The 23,388-nt window shown below is 47.4% G+C and overlaps 2 protein-coding genes across 4 annotated transcripts in view; one reads left to right on the top strand and one right to left on the bottom strand.

Annotated features, from left to right (window-relative positions):
• The window catches only part of bcor (BCL6 corepressor), a 40,440-nt gene extending 31,238 nt beyond the window's left edge, over positions 1-9,202 (bottom strand). For all 3 annotated transcript variants that reach the window (XM_035520837.2, XM_035520839.2, XM_035520838.2), the window contains exons 1-2: positions 8,408-9,202; positions 665-745 (exon numbers count right to left, since the gene is read on the bottom strand). In XM_035520837.2, coding sequence (XP_035376730.1) covers positions 665-667 — 3 coding nt within the window. In that variant the 5' untranslated portion in view covers positions 668-745; positions 8,408-9,202. The remainder of the gene's footprint in view (positions 1-664; positions 746-8,407) is intronic.
• A 5,619-nt stretch (positions 9,203-14,821) lies between these two features.
• Positions 14,822-23,262, top strand: atp6ap2 (ATPase H+ transporting accessory protein 2). Its single transcript, XM_035521003.2, has 9 exons — positions 14,822-14,953; positions 15,569-15,699; positions 15,814-15,942; positions 16,776-16,871; positions 17,355-17,492; positions 20,324-20,377; positions 20,626-20,775; positions 20,959-21,078; positions 22,325-23,262. Exons 1-9 carry the CDS (start codon positions 14,896-14,898, stop codon positions 22,517-22,519), a joined length of 1,071 nt encoding a protein of 356 aa, XP_035376896.1. The 5' UTR covers positions 14,822-14,895; the 3' UTR covers positions 22,520-23,262.
• Positions 23,263-23,388: the final 126 nt, after the last annotated feature.

Below are 23,388 nucleotides of genomic sequence, written 5' to 3'. Positions count from 1 at the left end.
TCCATCTACCTAAAAAGAAAACATTTTTTGCAGGAAAAGCAAGAAATGCATTACAGTGACGGGCAATATACCAAACTATGATAACATCCATATACCAATATTATCAAAGTTTCACATTTATGATTAACTTTTCTGTGCATTTTAGGGGGCCTTTAGATAATCTATGACGCGCCAAACCAGATTTAAATATGAGAGTTATAAATTTCCCGTCACCGCCTGCATTGGCGGGGAAAAGATTAGGGAAACAGCGCGAAAGTCACAGCGCATCATGTCAGTCAAGGTCACAAAATGGAGACAGCGAGATCGGTCTTAAATGTCAGCCTCGCCAAGGTTTCCGCAGGGGGAGACGTGGCTTTGATGTATGCTTTAGGAGACACCCGGCAGACAGCTCAGATCCGTCTTCCCATCGCACCCAGGAGAGACCGAGGTGCATATCTACGCCAAGGAGATGTCGAGGATCTAAATTACACTGATCCTACCGGCGTACACACATAAACAATAGAGGAAACAACCAGCAGGAAACCAGAACTGGGATGTAGAGGACTAGTGCACATCACTAGTGTTAGTGAAGAAACGTTTTGTCAGTTAAAAAAAAAGTGGGGGGGGGGGGCATCAGGGAGTTCACCACTGTAGAATACACGTGAAAGGGAGTTGTAAGTCTTACCATGCTTTGAATGATGACTTGTATTTCTTGATTAGTTCGTACTGGACTTTCTGTTCATCACCATCCCTTTTGGACAATTACCTACAGGAGGAAAACGACATTTGGGTTGATCTCAAACGTCAACGTTCACGGTCACGTGACCACTACCGTTTGATGAGCGCGTAGTGCATTTCGTCTTGTTTTTCAAATGCTTTTATGCTCTTAAAGGTGGAGGACATACATGTTTAGCTAGTGACGAATAAAAAGTTGTTTTTTTTTTAAAATGTAGCTCTGGGTAAAGCGAGCGGGGGGGGGGGGGTCTTCTGCACCAATTTGGCGAGATCGCATGAGTGCGGTGTCAGTACAAAGCCTCGCAGAGAAGAAAAAAGATGAAAAGAAAAGCAAACAGACTCTCCGGTCAGGCCTCCGTCTGTCTGTCTCTCTCTCCGAAACACGCCTGCGTTTGCATGGCCGGTGTCCAGGTTGCGGAGCAGGATTTGTGCCACGTGACTCCGTTATCAGAAGCGAACGTTTGATAAAGAAGAGCCTCATCGCGCGCATACCCCATCCCCCCCCACACACCCCCCCGAGAGAGAGAGAGAGAGAGAGAGAGAGAGAGAGCGAGAGAGAGCGAGAGAGAGAGCGCCCACCGTCCGCGGAGGGGGAGGGATTTCATCATGGCGCTGCAGAGGAAGATGCAATCACCTCGCGATGACGCCGCCCAGACCCACCGCTTGGCAGTGACATAAAAGCGGAGCTTTGTTGGGCAGGCGCGCCGCGCCTCCGTTATTGATGGCTCTACAGACCCCCAGATTTCAATAAGGCAGACCCGGGCCTTATCTGGAGACGTGGTCTCGGCCGCTGCCGCCGAAGGAGAGAGGCAGTCTGCCCCGTCTCATCAATCAGGCAGGCCTCACGCACGCACAAAATCTCTCGCTGCCGGAGTGTTTTCGTCACTTCCATGGCAACCCGTGTAGCAACAGGACCCGAATGTCTAAACAAGGGGGTTCTCGTAGCCTGCAATTACAGCCCACCGCGCGTGATCACAATAGAAAATAAGCAATTACAACAGTACATGGCATACCTAATAAAGGGTATTTTTAATGCAGCAACCATTCCACTATATTAAGGTTTATGCAGATATACACTTTAGATTGTCGGATAACCAACTAATGCACGCCAGGCGTTAATGGCACAACATCTCAACAGTAATAAACAACTTAATTCGTATCAACAAAGGCATTTACTGTTTTACCAAATATTCCCTTATCGGGCCTCCTTTACGAACTGTGAATGCCCGCGTTCCTCTCGCTCCCTCCCCGTGCCTTAAAGACTTATCCCGGCCTTGCCTCGCGGACCAGGCTACAACTCCACGCGGCCCCGTTCAGTCACGTTCTCCCCCGCGCTCGTTTTCCGGACCTTCGACGGCGTTCGCATTCAACGCGCCGGGATGGGGGTGGGGGGTGGGGGCGTCAGCGCGAGGTCACTCACCCCTTATAGTGTAGAAAACGCCTCTCAAAGGCATCAGTCACAAACCAAAAAACGCGAAGCACTTTGTTCACCGCAAAAAAAAAAAAAAAAAAAAAAAAAAGCAGGTAGGCCGGTTTACAATTTAAGTCTCCGATCACGACAGCGAATACGCATTTGTGATATCTATTAACGGGCTGAATTTCGGCAAGTGCGCGACACGCAAGTCTGCCGGTGCGCTGCAATCTTGGCGCCTCCACCGTTTACCTTGTCAGGATAAGCACGATCAAGCAGACAAAGGTTAAACTTCGTCGGCGCGCTACCGGGGACGAGCTTTCCCTCGTCATTAAACTGCGCTTAGGGCACTGGCGAAATTGGTTTATGGTCACCGCTAGCGCTCAGAGTTCGAGAGACGTGGATTTACTAGACGCTGCTATCACGCTTTGCAGAGAAAAGGGCGAAAGTATCATGGAACATTTTTACGAATATGTAGCCAAGTTTATACGATTGTTCGTACAGAAAACTCACATTATACTACACTAGAACACGGGAGAAATGCGTAACATTGCACTACATAAACAGGAGTCTTCATTAATTCGGTACTAATTTATACTTAGGCAATCTATTCTCCCGTCATGAACATGCAGAAGAGACGTGGCCTAATTGTTGCCAATTTTTTTTTTGACAAGTTCAAATGGAAACGGCCGCATAACTGCGAACAGCAACAACGAAAAAATACCAATAACGCATGAACACGGATTAATGGCAAAATGACAAATTGGAAAAGCCTTTTGTTTTCCGTTTAAGACTTTGTTTTCAGTGCTGTGTCAAAAAAAATGGTTTGTGTGACTATCACGGGGGAGACGCCAAGGGCACGGCGAGGCGCGAGAGCAGTTGCGTCAGTCGTCGAGAGGGAGACAGAAAAGGGCGATAAAATCCTCGGCACGCGAAAGACAAGAGCGTGCAAAATGTTTCGCTTTTCAGGTGTGGGATTTGCCGCAAGGACTCGGCAGTGTGCAGAGAGCGAGCGGGCGGGCGGGCGGGCGAGAGGAACGCCGCCGCCGAGATCTCCGACTAAGCTCGCAGGCAGTCTCTCCGGACCCCGCCAGCTTTTCCTGCTGTGGCACATTGCCAAATCCTTCGGCCGCAGCGCCGGAGCTCGGCGGCTCTTAAAGGGGCAGTAAAACGTTTTATAATGCATGTCGGCAGGGGAGTGGAAACCGAAGCCGGATAAAGAAGAACACGTAGCCGCCGTCGCCAGTTTTGGAATGTAAAATTCCGAGTTAAATGTCACAGGGCGGAAAAATGCTCGGCAAGTCACTTTTTGTGAAAAGTGATCCGTTCATGCCGCGTGCGATTAGGCTACAACGACGTCGAATAAGCAGGTGGACGTTCTTGTCTGTGGTCTGTTAATAACGCGCTTCCATCAATGAGCAACTACTCGGTCAGCACTCGGAGCAGTCTCGGGGAAAAGAGGTTACTGCCACCAAGGACAAAGCGGCCTGGATAAACGATTACCCTCAGTGACAGGGGCACTCTCGCGCCCGGAACCTTTGTTACAGCGGAGAGCGAGCATGCCAAGAACAACGGCGCACGTTCAAGCTCAAACTCCACGCACGCTGGAGACTAGACAGGGTCACTTTCAAGGCATTTGACTTCTTTTAGTAAACCAACGTGTTTGTAAATCGCACAAAAGCACCAGGGAGAATAAACACCGTGCCGCGTTTTATGCGGACACGTGCGGGCAAACGTAGAACCTATTGATTCTTGGGTTTATTTATATTTTAATATGTGGATAACCTGCTTAATATAAGGTTACGCGTCTAATTGGATATTTGATTATCACACCATAAAACACGACATCAGGAAACACTCACAAAGAACACGGGGGAGGGAGCCTTCAGACGGGGTGGTGAAATTGCTTTGTTGGGGAGGAAAGTTCCCGGTATCAAAGGCCCCACTCACGTCGTTATTCACTCGCACGGAGAGAGAGTCCGCGAGACCCTCCGCTTGTCTCGAGAGCTCACACGCAACCCACCATTTCGCAGCGCACGAGGTTCTCGGAAGAATGGCTGTGGGGGCTGTGTGGAATGTGTTGCGCGCCGGACTTTCAGTAATTCGTATCGGTTCCTCTGGGATGCTGAACTCAACGTCCAAAGTATATGGTTACAAAGAAATCGTTAAGTTGTTAGTATTCTATACTTACACTAATATATATATATATATATATATATATATATATATATATATATATATATATATATATATATATATATATATATATATATATACATACATAAACATTCGCATGTGGCATACATATATACGCATTCACATTTAGTTTTCACTTTTACACACACACACACACACACACACACACACACACACACACACTTTAAAAAGCTGTTTTGCATTAGCCTTGGACATAGTGTTCGGTCTGCGGGCACGTTCTGCACGGCTACTTTATTACGAGAGGGGAAAATTCGATTTTACAAAACGCGCTCGTGGAGTTGCGGCTGTTTAATGAAATGTTCAATAAGTCCATACTTGTTACAACAGAACAGATTCCCTAATATGAAGCGAGTCCGGTTTTCCACCAGCAACCTTCCGACGGGGAAGCGATAGCTATCTGACTTGTCACCAACTATACCGGCGTCAGTCCTTTCAAGATAGCCAACTGGAAAGGCAATAACACGTCAGGGTGTAGAAGAGATCCGAGGTGTGCTTACCCCCCCCCCCCCCCCCCCGGTTACCACTCGGACCCGTGCGACCTTGAACGGGCTAGAGGAACCGCGGGAACATTTCAGGCTATTTATGACCGCGGCCTGGTTTAAGGTAGTCGATAGATGATAAGGTAAAGGAAGCAATAGTCTACGTAACTTTCCCCTGAGCTCTACCTGTAGACACGCGTGATTCCCATGATCTCCGCACTCAGTTGCCGCGTGCTCGTAGGTGGTGGTGGGGGGGGACGGACGGACGACAACGTGTAGGCGCGTGTAGGCGTCGCTCCGAGACAGCGCAGCGATCCGTGCTGCTGCGGTACAAAAGCTCGGTGAAGCGAGGAGAAGAGCTCTCCCGTTTCAGCGCTGCCGTCCCGCGGGACGCTCGGACCGAGAGAAACTTCAATCAAACCGTGACGTCTCCGGCGGGAGCCAACTCTGAAATCCGATCTGCGCGGCTCGAGCTCGCTGCCGCGCCTCTTCGGCTCTCACACGAATTTCCACTCGCGCTATTGTGTAGGCGACCGAGGTGGCAGAACAAAAATAAAGTGGGCAGCTGAGACAAAAGGCAGACTTAAGCAACAAGATTTAAACGAAAATGTGACCTACTTTAAATGCGAAGGCCAGCTTAATGACATCTGTAGCCTCTGAGTTCAAACAAAAGGACAAAATGCGGATCTGATAAAAGTACAATAGGCCCCGATATAAGTGCCAACCAAATAAAGTGGTATTTTTCCGAACAGTGGTGGCGCATATCAAAAAGAACCGGTCTGATGATTTCAGACGAACACTTGTTTATTAGGTGAGTGCGCTTCAGGTGTTCAGGTGTGCTCGTTTTTAAGAGCCGCGTTATTTCTTGACCAACAAAGGCGCGCTGCGTATTAAAACTGCATGCAGCATATGGAATCATAGCGTATCCATTTTTAATCAAAAAGACTGTTACTCACCTGAACATGGTAATTATAACTAGTTTTACATATGGATCAAATGAGAAAATCTAACAAATCTTAGCTTAGATTGTGTGGTTCGAAAATCCACCCTGCTTATATAAACACCCATTTGCTGCTTGAGATCAAAAGTGTTGTAAATAAGGATATTTCTGAACATAAAGCGCGAAAACATTTTTGCTAGTTGTAACACAAGTTCAGTTCCACCATGACGTGGCATCACAGGTTCAGATTTTTTGGTCTGCGCGATGATGCATGTTGCACCATTTGCATGACATCCAAATACGTATCTTTTCTTGCATTAAAGCTTACTGTGACATCGAAATGTAGGCTATGCTGTCTTTAGGCAGCAGGCAGACTTTTCGGCGCGCGAGCCCGACTGCGTCGCGGGGAAACCATGCAAGCACGAGCTCAAACTGAGCCGGCTGCGCTATAAATAAACAAATCCGGATAGCGGGGTCTCCGCGAGCGAGGTGGGGGCGTAGACCAAATAAACGATCGATGGCAGCAGAAATGTCCCTATTTTCTTAGCTGACGACCCGCGATTACATGAAATTTCACTCCTACAGCAATAAATTGCAAGAGGCCACCCACTCCTAATCTGTGACACAGGATGACCATACGCTTAAAAGACACGAAAATGCCTCAATCTACAGATTTCACTGCCTTTGTAGCCCATTTTGTGAGTGCGAGTGTGTGTCCGTGTTTTGGGGGCAGGGCGTTCACGACCCGGTTGGCAAAAAATAACTGTCAATTAACTTTACACAGGAAGACTGTGGAAGTGATGATAAGTGCAACTTTTTTGGCTTGACCTTTGACGCCGGCAACAGAAATGAGACAGGTTATGACGAGGTATTTACTGTAGTTTACTCTAGTCACGAGTGCCGTTGCGTGAGATGAGATCGCGCAGCCAGCGCGGATTTTTTTTTCCAGAAGGCTGCATTCGGATGCGCTGTGACACGCTTGATTAATGCCGTCCACGCGGCCTTAATCACGCAGAATGGGGCACGCCGGAACGTAATGCGCTCTGTTCGACTCGACGAGTTACAGACACTTAAAAAAAGGATTATTGTGAATCTGCGGCTAGAGGTTTAGAGCGATTTAGGTTAGCGAGTCGTGTTCTCGTCAAAAGCAGGACATCGCTAAAGCACATTTTGCCTACACGTAGTGCAGCTACTTTGTGCTTTCCCGAGTCTCTCGCCCCAGGCTGAGAATTCTCGTGTCACCACCGTCTGTTATTAGAGGATTTAATGACGTCGGTGCCGTCTACATTAAAAAGTGGTTCAAAGACCCACAGTAAAGCAGCGTTTTATGTATTTTTTTAATTATTACTCTTATGAACATTTTGTTTCTATTATTTGAGAAAACTGTTTTGAGCTTACTGACGAAAAAAAAAAAGTAGCGCAACTGGACAAATGACCGCCACTTCTGGGACAAAGAGATCGGTTTGTCCGCAAACTCGCTTCACGAGACAAACAGATTATGCATGCCGAACTGACGAAGGCTGTCGCTTTAGTGCGCGCTGGCCAAGTAACCCCCACCCCACCCCGCCCGCCCCCCGGCTCCAGAGCGAGCCAAGCTGTGAACAACTTTAGAACTGGGAGCGGAGGAGGGGAGACTCGTTAAACCATATTCATTTCGCTTTCCATTAACAAAAGAGGAACCGTAAAAGCGTTCCACAGCGCGAGACGGTTACACGGAAGATCCGCCAGCCTTCATTCGCGTCTCCCTCGCACGTGCCTTTCTGCGGCCAAGCGCGAGAAAAGAAGAAGAAAAAAAACCCTTAGCCGCTTCCTGAATAAACTGCCTTGCAAATCGTCTCCACTATGTCAAGAATGCCGCGTACTTTCTTTAAGAAAGTGCAGAGCACTGCCACTTCTAGGCACAACGCCTGGAAAATGAAATGGAGGTGACCTCCAAAAGCGGTTAACTGCAAAGTCGTATTCACAAGGTAGGTTACCGTCATAAAAGGGCGAGGCTCGAAATCAATAGCCTTGTATGCGCTGAGGAAAAGTATACACGGTGACCACTAAGCCTGGACCCATGCAAGAGCCCATTACTCGCGTTATGAAAACAGAACACCTGAATTTCTGAGAAACCAAAAGGTTCCACAAAACTACGATTTGTTTTCGCTTTGAATGCGCTGCGCGCGGGTCTGCAGAGGGGCCGGCGAAAAGGTCAGCGACGAGGAAAGTCCCGTAACACGGGAAATCACTCATTATTGACAATACCCCCGCAGTCGTGGAAATACGAGCATTCAAACACAATCTGAAAATAATCAGCCATATCTCATCGGGATAGTCCACAACAAAGTTCCGACGACGTCAACGCGTACGCGCGAGTCATCCTCGAAAAACACACAGATAAGGGTGTCTTAAACCCGAACTTTCTGAAGCCAAGTTTATGTCCCCCAAGCTCTTGCGTGGCAAAGCCATAATCAGGTTTTATTGTTTAAAACCCACAGCGTGGCGCGGTCTCAGACGGACACACTGCTTATAGCTTCCCAAAGACCGCACATAGGACAGCCGAGTGAGCTCGATCATACGCATTTGCGTGCGGACAACGTAGCGGAACAAACACGGCTAGATTAAGGACTAAAACGTTAGAATTAAAAGTTCACGCGTTCTTACCAGAATGAAAAGGCTTGGTAAATCCAACGGCTGTTCAGCACAGACAGTGTTTTCCCCTTATTTTAACTCACAAAGGACAGACCGCGACAGTTGTCTCAGACATGCAAATATCCGACTTAAATGGAATTAAACGTGGGTTCACGACGAATTTTTGAACTCGGACTGACTGTTTCGAGTCAGACCGAAATTGTAGGTCCTTCTTTTACTGGGGAAAGTCCACGGAACTTCAGAGTATCCAGATACTTTTTGAATATCCACTCACAGAACGCTGTGCCGAGTACGAGTGGAACACGCACATCTTCTGATTTCGGTCAGAGCCAAGCGTAACCTTCTCTTTTGTCCGGAGAGAGGACGACTTCGGTGCGAGTCGAGCAAGCGCACAGGTGGCGAGGATCCCCCGGACTCCGGCGGACAAACTAATTCAGTCTGCTAATGCCTCGCAGCGCCATGTTGTGCTGGGCAGACGACGAGCACGCCGCGAAACTCTGCGGGTTCGTTGTTACGCGTCAAAAAGGAGAGCACGCCAACAAAATCGTAGAACTCGCCGCGCTCATCTTTCAGATCATTCTCGCGTCCTGCGAATACGCGTTGCAAATGAGTGTCTTTGTTCTGGCTTTCGACACGCGATATCCAGACGCGGGGCGCACAGCGGAGTCAACTATGCAACTGCTGTCTCCGAGCGTGCCGCGGAGAATGAAAGCTGAGAGCGCGACTGGCTCCGATTCGCAGACTCTACCCAGAAGGCCAGTCGGGGAACCGCAATTACCATAAACCCGGTAGGGTGCACTCCGCTCGACGCCCGTGTAAAATACAACACAAGAGAGAGAGAGAGAGAGAGAGAGAGAGAGAGAGAGAGAGAGAGAGAGAGAGAGAGAGAGAGAGAGAGCGAGAGAGAGAGAGCGAGAGAGAGAGAGAGAGAGAGAGAGAGAGAGAGAGAGAGAGAGAGAGAGAGAGAGAGAGAGAAGGGAGAGGCAGCGCAAATGAGGTAGCTATCTGGCTGAGCGCAGCAAACGGCTCCGTAAACAAAATTAATCGGCAGTCTAGGCTTCTGAAAACCACAAACTATATACCCCGACAACTGGGTGTATATTTTATAGAATAGACTCGTGACTTTGGAAATAATATTGATTGGGGTATCGCAGGCTCTTATACATACATCAAAATATGATATTTCCATGAAACTCAATTTCTCGATTTAAAATTTCGAAATAGGTTTAGAACGACAACAATAAATATAAGATGGGAATTCATTTTCATGACTTCCAGAATCTTGTTTAAATCTGTGAAAGGTGACAAAAAATTAAAGATCACGATGTCGATGTGCCTCATTTCACCGTGCGCTCGGCGGGTTTTGTTTTATCTGTCGCTGAGCAGCGGAGGTAGCGGGATAATCGCGCGAGCTCAGAGTGGAAATGGGATTGCTCGAGGTCTGGCGGGGGATGTATTGGTCACCGCTTCTGACGGGCAGCCCTCCCCCACGCGCATCCTCCGGGAGGCGACCTCGAGGTCACACCGCCGCACAGTGCGGGTGTAACCCTCTGAGATCCGGGATCGGGCAGTAAACACCGAGAAACGGCTGACATTTCTCTCGCAAGGAAAGGCTCGCGTTGTAGTGTGACGCAAAGCACAGCGGGAGACTTGCAAACACGGGGACGATAGAGGCTGCGACGAATTTATTTTTCTCGTGACAAAAGCGCGACTCTTCGTTAAGATAATTGTGCTCCCATTTGAATGACTGCTGATAAATTACATACGCTAAATAGTTGAAGTAATGTGACCAACATCACGGACCACCAATTTAAAGTCTGTGGTCTTATACATATGTAAATAATACACACACCAATTCGTCAACTGATCTTTTTTTTGGGGGGGGGCGGGGGGGGGCGGACTTGTACATAATCAGGCCAAATAGCACGTTTATTTAACGCGTGCACATCTAAAGAAACCCAATCATTTTGCAACTTATTCAAAAGTGAATAGTGTCTTATATAACTCAAAAGTACTACTATTATAGGCCTAGTATGCGCCCTCATAACTGTACTTACAGCTCCATTAAAGACCTTAACGAACCGCTTGCTAGCCACTGATTATTCAGAGGCTAAGTCAAAATAGCCCAGACCTATCAGCGCTCGCTCCAGCTCTCTGTTATCAAGTCTTTCCTTCAACCTTGCAAGTCCATCGACCGAGAGCATTGTAGGCTACATTATTTTTAGCCCAGTTTCCTCTGAGCAATGGCGCAGCGCTGCAGTGGATCGTGGTTCTGTTGACGTGGATGTCCTTCCATTCAGTAAAATGCAAATAAATACGCCAAGCGTGTGTGGTGATTTGGAGCTTAATCTGATCTTGCCAAGGACCCCCCCCCCCCCCAACCCAAACCCTCCTCCCCCTTTCCCTGACCCCTGCCGCCTCCCACTCCTCATTGTGCTGCGCGCCGGGGGCGGTGTGGTGTGCGTTTCCCGCGGAGAAAAGAGACGAAAGGAAAGAAAAGGCTGTTGAATGTCGTCCATCAGCGCGAGCGTAGCCTGCCGGCGCTAATGCGCGCTCATCGCGAAACTGCCACTGGCAGGCGCGATCTATCATTCCAAAATGCCGCGGCCAGCCAGGGAGAGCAGGGTCACCCAGCGGCGGCTGCCTTAAAAGCCCGGGATTGGGTATAGCCCAAAATTGTTCAATTACTGCCGGATTGGTCATAAGGTTGGGAGGAAATAGGTTATTCATAATTAACTTTGAAGGCTAAAAGAAAGCTTCCCTTCTCACACCGTGGCCATATAAAGAAAATGGCTATGTCCTCCCCCAGCCCCCGCCACCGCCCCGCTGTCTCTCCTTCTACCTCTCCCCTCTCTCACTCTCTCTCCCTCTTCCACCCCCTCTCTCCGTTTTCGCGACCGGCGGGTTGCTAGGTCCGTCTAACTGTCTGCTATTAAATTACCCACTGGAATGTGTGAAAATCGGGCGAGAATGCCACCGGTTCGCGTGCAGATTCTACATCTTGTCGGCGTGAATCCAGACATGATGGAATTTTAAAAAGGCTACAAACGACAACTTTCTAATTGACTTTAGAAAATAACGGATCTTTTCCACAAGCAGACCATTATGAACTATTGTCGTAGACTCCCCTCAATTGCTTCCCCTGGAATTTAAGCAAAGCTACACGTTGAAGAACTTTTGAGATATCCTTTCCACCAAAAATGTCTTGCTCTTTTTTACATAACACGTCCTCGGTAATTCACACTTCTTGAATCCATTAGTAATAAGGAAATTTCAGAGTAGTCTCTGGGGTCTTGGATCAGTAGCCAGTGTAATTCACAAGTCTGCCTGGATCCGCTAAGATGCCCCTCTCCGTACTTTTCAATATCCCACAGAAAAAAAGAAGATCGCCACTATCTGAAAGCCTTGTGCAATTAGCATGTTTAATGTGTCATTGCAGCTTTCCCTGGATCTGTGTTTAATTTGGACAGAAATCGGCGAATTTTGGCATGTTTTTAAGGGAACCATACGTTGAGGGTGTCCTCGCGCAACAGGCAGGTTTATACTAAGGTCGGTTGTCTTTATAAGCAAGGCTATTGCATATATATTAATTAAAATAGAGGCCCCGCTTCTTGACAGTTACTGTAAGAAAATCGTACAAACGACAGCGAATAGTAAATGTAGTAAATATAGCATTCAGAAAGATTTGCTGACGTCATATCGAGGCTAGTCAGAACTTGCAGGGTGGGACCAGATTTGCCAGGCCATCTTTTTTTCTTGTTGTTGCGCTATTCTGGCATACCAGTATTTTCTCTTCTGACCTTGTCATAAGGACTTGGGTTGCCACATTTCCAAGAAGCCAAAACCGGACACGCCGTTAGACTTATCATTAATGAGGCTTCCGTCTATGTCATGTATAGAACGCTGATGTTTCCGTCTTTTAATCAAAACACCTAAAATTGTCTGTGGGAAACTTCCCTAACTAGGAGTGACCAAACAAACTTACACGTGTGATTGTATTGCTTGTTCATGACCCCCCCCCCCCCCCCCCCCCCCCACACACACACACACAGGGAGATGAAAGTGAAAGCCGGACTGTCCGGGTAAAAAAACCCTATTAAGGACCGTTTGCAAACATTGTGGAACTTAACAGACCATCCTAAGGGGTGAAACTCCTTAGTAGGCCTGATTATTTTTGCTAAACCTTAAGGACAAGCATATCACTGTGCTATCCTGTATTTTAAAAGATAAATGACCAACATTTAGGTAACAGCATATAAGAAAATTGGAATCTTCGCTAAACAGCGACATTTAGCCATTTACTGCAGCTAAACTTGTCATTTTGACATCAGGGTCTCATAGCAGGCGTTCCATGTGGCGCAAAATCCCTTCTCACACGTCAACGACAGACCGCGCTGGCTGGGAACTAGCCAAAAAGGCTGTGTGTTCTGTTCAGCTCATCTGGCCTGCTTTGCCACCGAAGCGCAACGTTTAATACGTTTGCCGTTGTTACGGGGTGTTCTGCGTCTGGAGAGTTTGCTTCGTAATCCAGACTTCCAGGTCCACAGGTGCGCTAGCTCCTCATCCCCTCACCTGTCCTGCCTGAGCCTGCCTTGCATAATATGGCTGACACTGAGGGAAGTTGCAGTTTCAACATTTTGCAATGAATTGTGAGGGATTGGTGGGAAAGAGCTGGCATAAGCCTGACAGGGGAGAAATATTAGAGCAACGAGAACTTTGTGAAGAAAGCCCAATGCTGTAATAATCTAGGGCAGCTATTTTTAGTCACACACACACACACACACACACACACACACACACACACACACACACACACTCACACACACTCACACACACACCCCCCCCCACACACACACATACACCCACACACACACACACACACACACACACACACACACACACACACACACACACACACACACACACACACACACACATATATATATATATATATATATATATATATATATATATATATATATATATATATATATATGCGCACTCTGAACTCCATTCTCCTTTGACCAGATCTACGAATGCATAAATGTTTAGTCAAAAAGAAACACCGCCTGGCCACGTTTTCTGATGTCAGGGAGCATGCGCCAAACGCAGTCGTGTCAGAAACACTTCTTGTGGGGTCACAAAGCGTTGAGACAAGTGCTTTTCACACGAATAATGAAACACATCTGGCGAAGTTTCAGTTTAAGTCGAAACGGCCGTGTCCCATGCTGTCAATTTCTATTATGGCTAATCCTATCTGTCGTACAGGAAACAACGATGTTTACAGAGAACAGCCAGAATCTCCTGCCTCGTGCCAAAAAAATATTAGTGAACATTAGTGAAAGTTAAAAGAGGTTTAAAAAATAAATAAATAATAATTAAAAAAAATCTCTAGCCAGAAACGAAGGTGTGGTCTGCTGCAAAACTCTGGGGTGGTGTGTGAAACCACAGACGACCTCGGCGGTCTCCAACTGAAATTCAGAAAGCCTGCGGCACAGAACAGGCCAGCACGTGCTGATGCAACTTTAAAAGTTCACTTTATGAACCGGCTGAGCCGCGCGCGCGCGAGCAAAGCAAGCGCTAAACCCCGCCGAGTTTGAGACCCTGAGTAGCGTCAACCAACACAAACAAACCTGCAGCTGTATAACTGAGCTGAGAAATAAGGTTTGATCGACTTGTTGCGTCCTTTTTGTCATCACGGACAGCTGACAGGTCCAATAACAGGTCAATAAAATTAATTTGGATAGCAGTAACCCCATGGCCGGCCTAGAACCACGTCCCGCGTCTGTAAAACGAGCAGTCGTGATAATTAGAGAGGTCAGATAGATTCGTTGTTGATCGTGTTGGGCTGAAAATATCTAATAATAAATAATAATATAATTATTATTTGATGTGCTGTAGAAAAGGGGTAATCCCCGCTGCGCGAACAGCTCCGGTCGCGAAGTGGCTCGCGCGATGTTTCGCTTCGCCGCGGATCCACTGTCACGTGACAAGAGCTCCTCCACGTGGTCAAAAGTTATAGTGCAAGCCAAGTCAAAATGACAGTAACTGATGTATTAAAGTAGATCCTCGAATGCTTTCAAGGACATCTATCTTTAAAAAATCGAGCATTTAAGTGCCAGCGCATTTCTCACGCTATTATCTTGAAGATGAACAATCTACTGAATGTACCCTTGTTTGTTTTAAATAACGTATAAACTCTATCACAAAACACTCAAACAAAACCGTCAGGTGGCATTCATTCTCTTTGTGCGCACAAAACTGTGGCCTATGGTCACAACTGTGGTCTACATTCATTTTTTTTCGCAGTTGCTGAGCGACCACTGCTTAGCAACAATTGAAACCGTAGGTGGCGATGCCTCTCCACTTTATGACACAACGCCGTTAAGATCAAAGCCACGAAGAAGAAGCCAGGCTCCGTCTGACGTCATTACGTTCTGCGTGAAAACCGTCACGTGACTTTTGGTGCGAGGAAGTGGAAGAGCTCCGACAAACCTGCGATGATGCATCGTCCGTCTGTTCTCGTTACGTTTGCCGCTCTTGCGAATGTATTGGCAGGTAAACACTAGACATTTTACTACTCGGTAGCGTGGGGTTTTGACGTGTCGAAATTCCCTGCATAAAGCTAACAGCGACATCGATGCGATAATGTAGCTGGCGAGCTGTGGACCTATCACGCGATGCCGAGGACGGCAATGTCGCGCTGAGCCGCCGCAGGCCGTCGAGCTGTTCATCACCTTAACGCACAAATAAAGGCGCAGAAAATAAATCACTTTAAAAGAGCCGAGGTTTCCGAAGCTGACGTTTAATTTGAACGTCCTGCTCATCCATGTCGACAGCGACCGTGGGTCATGTGATATCGCTCACGAGTCTTCAGCTGTGTGTGAGGAGACTCGGACCAGCTCACCCGGTTACCGGGACTGTTTGTTCTTCCCATGTGTTATTGCTTATTATAACGAGAACTCTGGTTCATTTGTCCAGCTCGTGTCGTGCAAAATAGGGTAACGTGTTTATCACCCGTTTACCAGGTTTACAGCGCGCATAGATCTGGGTTTAAATAATGGAACGGTGAAGGTCTCTTCCGCTCGTGGCCACCAGGCGTGTGTGTGCGGACGCATATGTATCTTTGTGTGTGTGTGTGTGTGTGTGTGTGTGTGCGTGCGCGCGCTGTAGGGGTGTCTGGAGACCGCCTAACGGTGCTACGCAGCCCGCAGTACGTGCGCTTCAGGGAGGGCCAATGGCCCCTTTCGGGAGAGAAGGTTCCAGATCTGGTGTCACTGACCATGGGGTTTTCTGTCCAGGAGGTAACTCAAATGTTAAAACATTTAAATCTGAAAAGTTGTGTACTGTTTCATTGTTCTAGTAAAGACTTAACTTTGTTATTGCTTGAATTCCATTTTGGGTGTGTGTGTGTGTAGGATCTTGATTGGCCAGGCCTAGGAGCAGGTTCCCTGTTCCAGCGTCCTCGTGCCAACGTGCTGATCGCAGTGCGTGGCGTCGGCAGTTTGGATCTTCCCTCCAACGCCTCCTCTTACCCCCTGGAAAATGTGAGCAGGGCGGGCCGGGCTTTGGGACGCACGCTGATCACACACTTTTAGCTGCGATGTTTATAAGTATATCCAGCTCCCGGATGAGTTTCCTTATTGCCCATCCACCCACCGCTGTTATGTAGAGGTGTTTGGAGCCGGGGGAAACAGTGCTTGGGTGATCTAACGAAATAAGATAAGGTCATCCGACTTTGTAGGTTGTTATGCACAGTTGGTAAAAGTGCTTCCTGCCTTTTAATTTCACCATTGCCACAGGAGCCTTCTAGCTCTGGGTACTTTACCAAACTGGTTTACCACAATGAGCATAAGGAAATCGGATCATCTGCATGCTGTGAGCCACAGTGTGACTTACACTTTAGGTCATTATGCAATAAAGACGAAGGCTTCTCATTCTTTGCACTGGCCACGGAGCTGTTTGTACGACAGTTGTAAAGTTTTTTTTTTTGTTTTTTTTTCATAGTAAGCAATTAAATGAGGAACCTTCTGGAGCAGATAGTAGAAGCAAGCAGATGTTTCTCTTTCGCTGGACTTGGAGTTTCCAGGCGTTGAGCAAGGCTTTGGTCAGGTGCTAGCCTTGCTGCTGGACTGAGCTCAGCACGTGGCCTGCGTTCTTTTTTTTTTGTTTTTTAGTGTTCCCACGTAGTTTGCACAGTCGGGGCTTTTCCGTTGTCTCAGTTGGCAAGTTAGCTTCCCATATTTCACCGCTGTCTGTTTGGCAGGCTGACTTCCTGTGTTTGATCTGTCCTTTTTCTTTTTTTTTTTTTCTTCTTCTCTCTTTTCTCTTCGTCTGGCCCCACCCTCCGTTCCTCACACTGGCCTGTTGCCCCTCCCAGCCTGTGCCCTTCACCCTGGACAGCGTGGCCAACACCATCCACACACTGTTTGCCGAGAGCACCCCAGTGGTCCTGCAGCTCGCCCCTAGCCAGGAGGTAAGGAAACGGCCCACGCTCACCCCTCCCCTTTTTTCTGTTGGTTACACCAGCCTAAATCTGTTCACCTTTTCTCCAAAGCTTGTTGGTGATACCACAGCAGGGGTGGAGCCTAGCACATCTCTACTTGTGATGTGGATGTTTCACACCTCTCACTGGACACTTCCTTTAAGAGAACATGTGCTTGCGTTTCTTTCTGGTTTTTTTCCAGTGATGCAGTGTTGGTGTTTGTACCTTTTAGTGGCCCTTAATCGTGGCGCGTTAGACATACTACTCATCCTACACTTCTAGTTCATTCAGTTTAGGTATGCAAAATGTAGATAACACGCATTAACACTTAAGTGTTGGGCCGAGTCTGTTTAAAAAAAAATAAATAAATAATAATAATAATAATAATTTTATTGGCCATCGTGTGGACATGATGGAGATGTCCATTCCTGTGTGAAGATATAAACTGCATGATCTGTATTTGTGTGTGTGTAGAGGCTGTACATGATGGGCATGGCGAACACCGTGTTTGAGGACTTGCCTGTCACTCTGCAGCAAATCCGAGCACGTCTGTCACAGGATGGATCAGTGCTGCACACACTGCCCCTGCGCTCCCTGAGCCGCAACAATGAGGTAAAACACAGACAGACAGTGTCGTGCAGTCCACAACATGACAGAATAATGTTGCACAGACTGCACACTGAACTGCAACCATGTGCACTCATACTATACACTAAAGACCCCCCCCCCCTGCCTCAAAAAGAAAGGATCAGTGCTGCACCCACTGAGCTGTAGCACCAAGAGGACACACACACACACACACAGAGTAAAAAGGCAAGCAGCTGGTGTTCCTCATTACTGTGAGGTTCTTTGTGCTAACCGTACTTACCTTACATGCATTTTCCTTTTGGACCTGCAATATGTGAAGCAGAGTCATTGCAGCCAGACATTAGCCTACATTAGCATGACAGTCAGACATCATGCTGAAAGAAATTGAGAAACAGAGTGCTATTTGTAGCTATCTGAGCAATGATTGTGCCACTGTTTCAACTTGCAAAACGCAGATTCGGCAGAGTTTGACTGGAAGGAGTTGAGGCCAGCGATCGCCTGTTAGCCCTGGAGTTTACCCTGTACCTTTAGCAGTTTAGAAGCATGTCTAGTTTTTGTGTGATTTTGTTTTGAATTTCATCTACACTCGACAAGGATTGAGCGATGTGCTTAGCCTGTTAGGTGGATAGAAAGTTCCATAGTTTGTCAGCTCCATCATCTACAAGTTAGTTACCTCCATAGTTAGTAGTGTGTAGTTGACCACTCATTTGCTGTACCCCATCTTCCAACATGTAGCAGCCTTTTTATTCCAATACAACTAAAAACAATTTTGCTGTCTCAACAAATGCGCATTCAAATATAAATACTGGGCTCTCTGGATACCCCCCCCTTAAAAAAAGCTGTTTTGCATTAGCCTTGGACATACTGTTTGGTCTGCAAGCACGTTCTGCTCAGCCACACACACACACACACACACACACACACACACACACACACACCTCAGTGCTGCACACATTCAGCCCTGAAACAGTGACGTTACACACCCGCATGTGTGCTTTCTATATTGGAGGGATTAATGCTGGATGTCCTCTACTAAGTCTAAACAGTGATATATATTACACACACACACACACGCTTATTCTTAACAGTGCCCTAACTACCAGTTATTGTAAACTCCTGGACCAGATCTGTGTTCAGGGTGCGGATTTGACTGCCACTCTTCCATGAACGTTCTGTGTGACCTTGAGCACCGCTTGGTGCCCCGAGTCAGATCAGGCGTAAAAGCGTTGGCTGGCTTCCCAGACGCCCTTGGCCCATGGGAGCTGCCCAGGGCCGGTGACGCCCTGCTCGTCAGCCTCCCGCTTGCCTGCCTCCAGACGATTTGCTTCCCGGCCAAGTCATTTCCCATACTGGCGGGAACGATCGAGCTGCAGGCGGAAATAAGCGCTGGAAAGTCACATAGTCTGCGCTGGCTTTTTTTGTTTGGGCGCGTTTCCAGCCTGATGGCCATGCAGCCCAAAGATTTCAGAGGCATTTACTCGTAAACTGAAAAGCAAGGAAGGAGGAGCGAGTCAGTTGTAGTTGTCACGCTGCTATTGGTCAGTCCTGCTTTGTTTTACATATCGGGTTGTGCGGTTTGTCGTGGGAGATCTTTGATGTGCCCCACCAGGCGATGTGCTTTCTCAGTGTGTTGCCAGATGCTTAACTTCGCTACATTCGCACTCCTTTATCTGGCAGTGCCACAGTTTCTGGGATGTGGTCTGGAACACATTCTTTCAGCTTCCGGATTGCTGGCTTCTCTCTTGCTTTCAGAGGTGAAGGCTTCAATTACAGCGCAGCAAAGACAAAACACTGGTCATGTCTGAGGAGAGCAGGCGTCATGATCAGGTGTCAAGGGCTGGATTAATGTTTATTAGCCACTAAACTAGCTAGTAATTTAACATTTTCAATTGTCCTGTTATAATTATGGCCCTACTAAATTAACTGGGAATGGATGATTTCAGGGACCGAGTTTCTCAAAAATGACAGCTTTCGCTGATTGCCAATTTGTGCCTGCCAGTCCTGCACTTTGACACATTTTCATGTCACGTTACCAGCTTTTGAAGGTTTGTAACGCCCAAAATGTAAGTGAAGGCCAGCAGTGAGGTTGCTGTACTTTACCCCTCCTTTAACATCAGTGCGGTCTGGCATAGTTGCCTACAGAGCACCGCCAGTAGCCTGGGAATGAAGCAGCGATGGTTTAACAACTTAACCATGCTTTAGTGTCTAATAAGGGGTTGTGGCTTTACTGTCCTAATTTTTTTTTGTCACTTTTGCACCTTTTGGTTCGACTTGCAAGAGCGACAAGATTTAGTGACTATGCAAACCCAGTGTCGTTGACTACGTTCGATTAGCGGCAGTTGATGTTCAGTATAAACACAGGAGGAAGTACTTCTGAACCACAACGCCCAATGAAACAAATACTGAGCAGTTTAACCCTCACCAACCAACCTGGAGAGCACTGAGAGAACCTCAGATTTCAGTTTCCATTTAATAATGAGGGGGATTTATATGAATCAGAGGAAATAAATACAGCTCAAATACAGTCTTGTGTGATTTTTAATAGAGCTATGAAGGGTGTGTGTGTGTGTGTGTGTGTGTGTGTGTGTGTGTGTGTGTGTGTGTGTGTGTGTGTGTGTGTGTGTGTGTCTCACACAGACAGACAGAGTGGGAGTGTGTGGCTGAGAGAGTGAATGAGTGAGCAGGCAATGCATGCAGACCTGCACTTAGCCTTTGTGCAGATGTGTACTTTTCTGGTTACCTTTAAGCTCGTGTGTGTGTGTGTGTGTGTGTGTGTGTGTGTGAGAGAGAGAATGCACTCGTGCTAATTCTCTTTCCCCATGGCCCTGCATTCTGTCTTCTCCTCTCTGTCATAGGCTGACCTGCTCTTCTTGTCTGAGGTTCAGGTGTTGCATGACATCTGCGCACTGGTAAGTCCTGAGCCCCCTTCACACTGCACTGCTTTCCACCAAGCTCTAACACCTCCAGACCAGCCACCAGTGGCATGTTCCAGCAGACCTGTGTGTCTGTTTCCTGTGTTACTGAAATATTTAAACACATAGTTATATTCATTGGGGTTATCAGATGTGGTTATTAGTATGTGGTTTTTAAGCTTTACGTCTGTATGTAACACATTCTCTTTCTCTCTCTCTCTCTCTCTCTCCCCCTCCCTCCCCAGTTGCTGAGGCACAAGCACTTGGCTAGAGACCAGGCCCCTGACCTCTTCTCCCTGGAGCTGGCCGGCCTGGAGGAGCTCGCCCGCCGCTACGGCACCGACTCCTCCCAGTTCCAGGACTCCACCAAGATCCTGGCCACTGCACTGCAGAAGGTGAACACCAGAGGTCGCTGATGTCCAACCTTCAAGAATCGGGGCTGGCCTGCGATCTGTTCCTGCCTTTCACTTTCCAAAGAATCCAATTCGGGAGACGGGGAAGGAGCTGACCCTGGATCAGCTCTCTCAGGTGGTGGATCAGGCTCTCATGAATCTGACCATCGCCACTCTTCTTCCTAGTTTGCTGATGACGTGTCTGGTGTCTATGGAAACAATGCGGTGGTGGAGGTGGTGACGGTGAAGACGTTTGAGGCCCCGCTCACCCGGAAGGCACGCTCCATCCTGGAGAGCAACCGCGGGGTGAACATTGCCACACACGCGCACACACACACACACACCTCCACCTCCCAGCCACATGGTCTCACGTGCTAACCTTCTCTCGGCCAGCGGCCATGGTTGTGAAGCAACAGCCACCCATCAGTGAAGATTGCCCCCCCCACACACACACACACGCGCGTGCGTGCCTCCACCTCCCAGCCATGTGGTCTCGTGTGCTAACCTTCTCTCAGCCAGTGGTCACACTTTATCACCCCTGCACTACAGCAGGTAGGGCCACATTGTAAATGCTGTAATTCGCTGTAATTCGCTTACACGTTTGCCACCTTTAACACAGTATAACCTATGAGCAGGCGGAGTACAGCTGTATGCTTCTCTTGCCACAACTGTGTGCTATGGCAAACTCCACAGAAGCCCTGTAGAGTTGCCCAACAGGCCGCTGAACTACTTCTAGTTTCTGAGTGCGTTCTAGAGAGAGCTAGCCAGCCGACAACACCCAGCCGTCTCCTCATGGCTGCGAGCTGCTGCACGCGTGACCTTGATCGTGGCCCCTCTCGCAACAGCCACGCAGTCTGGCTGGGATTCAGTACGTTCGCTTTGCTGAGAGGGGTAGGTGGAGCAGGCCTGCGGTAGTGCATCAGGGCCAGAGGTGGTGACCTATGGCTGAAATTCAACCACCCTGTGCTTAGCCTTGTGTGCATGGCCTGAATAGAAAGCCATATCGAGGCCCTTCGTCCCTTAGTTGGTTTGTGGTCACTGCCCACATCCCTTATAAGCTACTGGGGGGTGGGGGGGATTGGACAGCGCCCCAGAGATGCAGGAACAGGATAGATGTGCATACTACGCCCACGCTAAGCTGAGCCAGTGTAAACGGATGTGCGATTAGCAGAGCTGATGTAGGAATATGTCAGTGTTACAAAAAACAACTGGTACAGGGAGAAGGATGTTTGATTTGAAAATGAGTTAAGCAGGTAGGTTATGAACCTGAATTTGTCATTCATTTGTTTTTTTAAATACAGCTTTGCAGAAGTACTTAATAGTAATAATCATTTTTATGTAGCACTTTTCTTGAAATAAAGGTTGCTTTACAAAAGACATGATTAAAAGAACACCTGACAGTTTTAAAAAAAGCAAACGAGCACAAAGAAGAAAAATTTGTCCTCCTGCCCGGGACACGCCAGCACGTACTGGTCACATGCTTCCTGTTTCATACTAAAGAATAGTGGTCTAAATGATCAAAAGTTCTAAAATTGTCTCCTGTTGGTTGCAGAGTAACCCAGGAAGCCCCTACAACCGGGCCTACAAGTACAACTTTGACTATGCCGTCATCTTCAACATCGTCCTCTGGCTGGTGATCGCCATGGCTTTAGCCGTGCTCGTCATCGCCTACAACCTGTGGAACATGGACCCCGGCTATGACAGCATCATCTACAGAATGACCAATCAGAAGATCCGAATGGATTAACTCATCTACCTTCCATACCATGTTTTGTGTGTTGTGCACTTAAGTGTTTGAAGTGAATTGTACAAAGAAGCTCGATCTGATTCACATTGTGATGTATGTGCAGAATGAGGAATATTTATTGATGCCTGATGTGTATATTAGTTTAGAAACCAGCTGCTTCCGGTCTTTACGAGTATTTCACCCAAAGCGCTTAGTTTGTCAGTGGAAGGTTGTAATGGCTGATTAGTGTAAAACCTACAGTTCTTTCACTATTACTCGCATTACTGTTGTGTTCGCATTTTCACCAATGCCCGGTACAGGATGTAAAGAACTTCGAACGTAGTTACATTTCTAAGCGTGTGAAAATCCGTAGATGTAGTCAGTCGTTCTGCAGGGTGAAGGTGTTGCAAATTGCAACACCCCTTATTTCTTGTTGGTTTTTGTCATTTGGTGTGGATGTTGTTGTTGTAGATAAGTCATACTTTTAAAGTAATGTTCGCTCTTCAGCCCAACCTCTCATTTAGAGTTGGGCATAATAACCTTGTTTGAGAGTATTAGTTAAAAAAAAAAAAAAGGCATCGACTCTCATTTCTCACTGCTACATAAGTGTAGCAGTTACTTAAGCAAATCATATTTTCGATAATGTAAAAGTCACGTTATGTCCGCGTATTTTTGTTTATAACTTTGTGAATGTCAATAGTCAAGTTTGAACGCAACGTACTGTTTCTGAAACGAAATGCGGAATAAACGCGAGCTGGACGTTGGGCTTTTGTGTCTTTTAAAGTGATCCGAGGCGAGCATGGCTTGGCTGGTTCCTGTCTGACTGACTCGCTGGGGTTCTCGAGGGTTGACATGGTCGCCCGTTTCTATTCTCAGACCAGTGGAAACCA

Source organism: Electrophorus electricus, chromosome 23 (assembly GCF_041902795.1).
Source record: "Electrophorus electricus isolate QZ-2024a chromosome 23, ASM4190279v1, whole genome shotgun sequence".
In the NCBI taxonomy this organism is placed as follows: domain Eukaryota; kingdom Metazoa; phylum Chordata; class Actinopteri; order Gymnotiformes; family Gymnotidae; genus Electrophorus; species Electrophorus electricus.
The sequence above is the reverse complement of the archived record's forward strand: the minus strand, read 5'-3'. Positions and strand labels throughout refer to the sequence as shown.

Bases quoted from the DNA above. Each gene is read 5' to 3' on its own strand.
- atp6ap2 (XM_035521003.2), top strand. From the start codon at position 14,896: ATGATGCATCGTCCGTCTGTTCTCGTTACGTTTGCCGCTCTTGCGAAT. The intron at 14,954-15,568 runs GTAAACACTAGA...CGCGCGCTGTAG, and splicing joins TCTTGCGAATGTATTGGCAG to GGGTGTCTGGAGACCGCCTA. The intron at 16,872-17,354 runs GTAAGGAAACGG...GTGTGTGTGTAG, and splicing joins AGCTCGCCCCTAGCCAGGAG to AGGCTGTACATGATGGGCAT.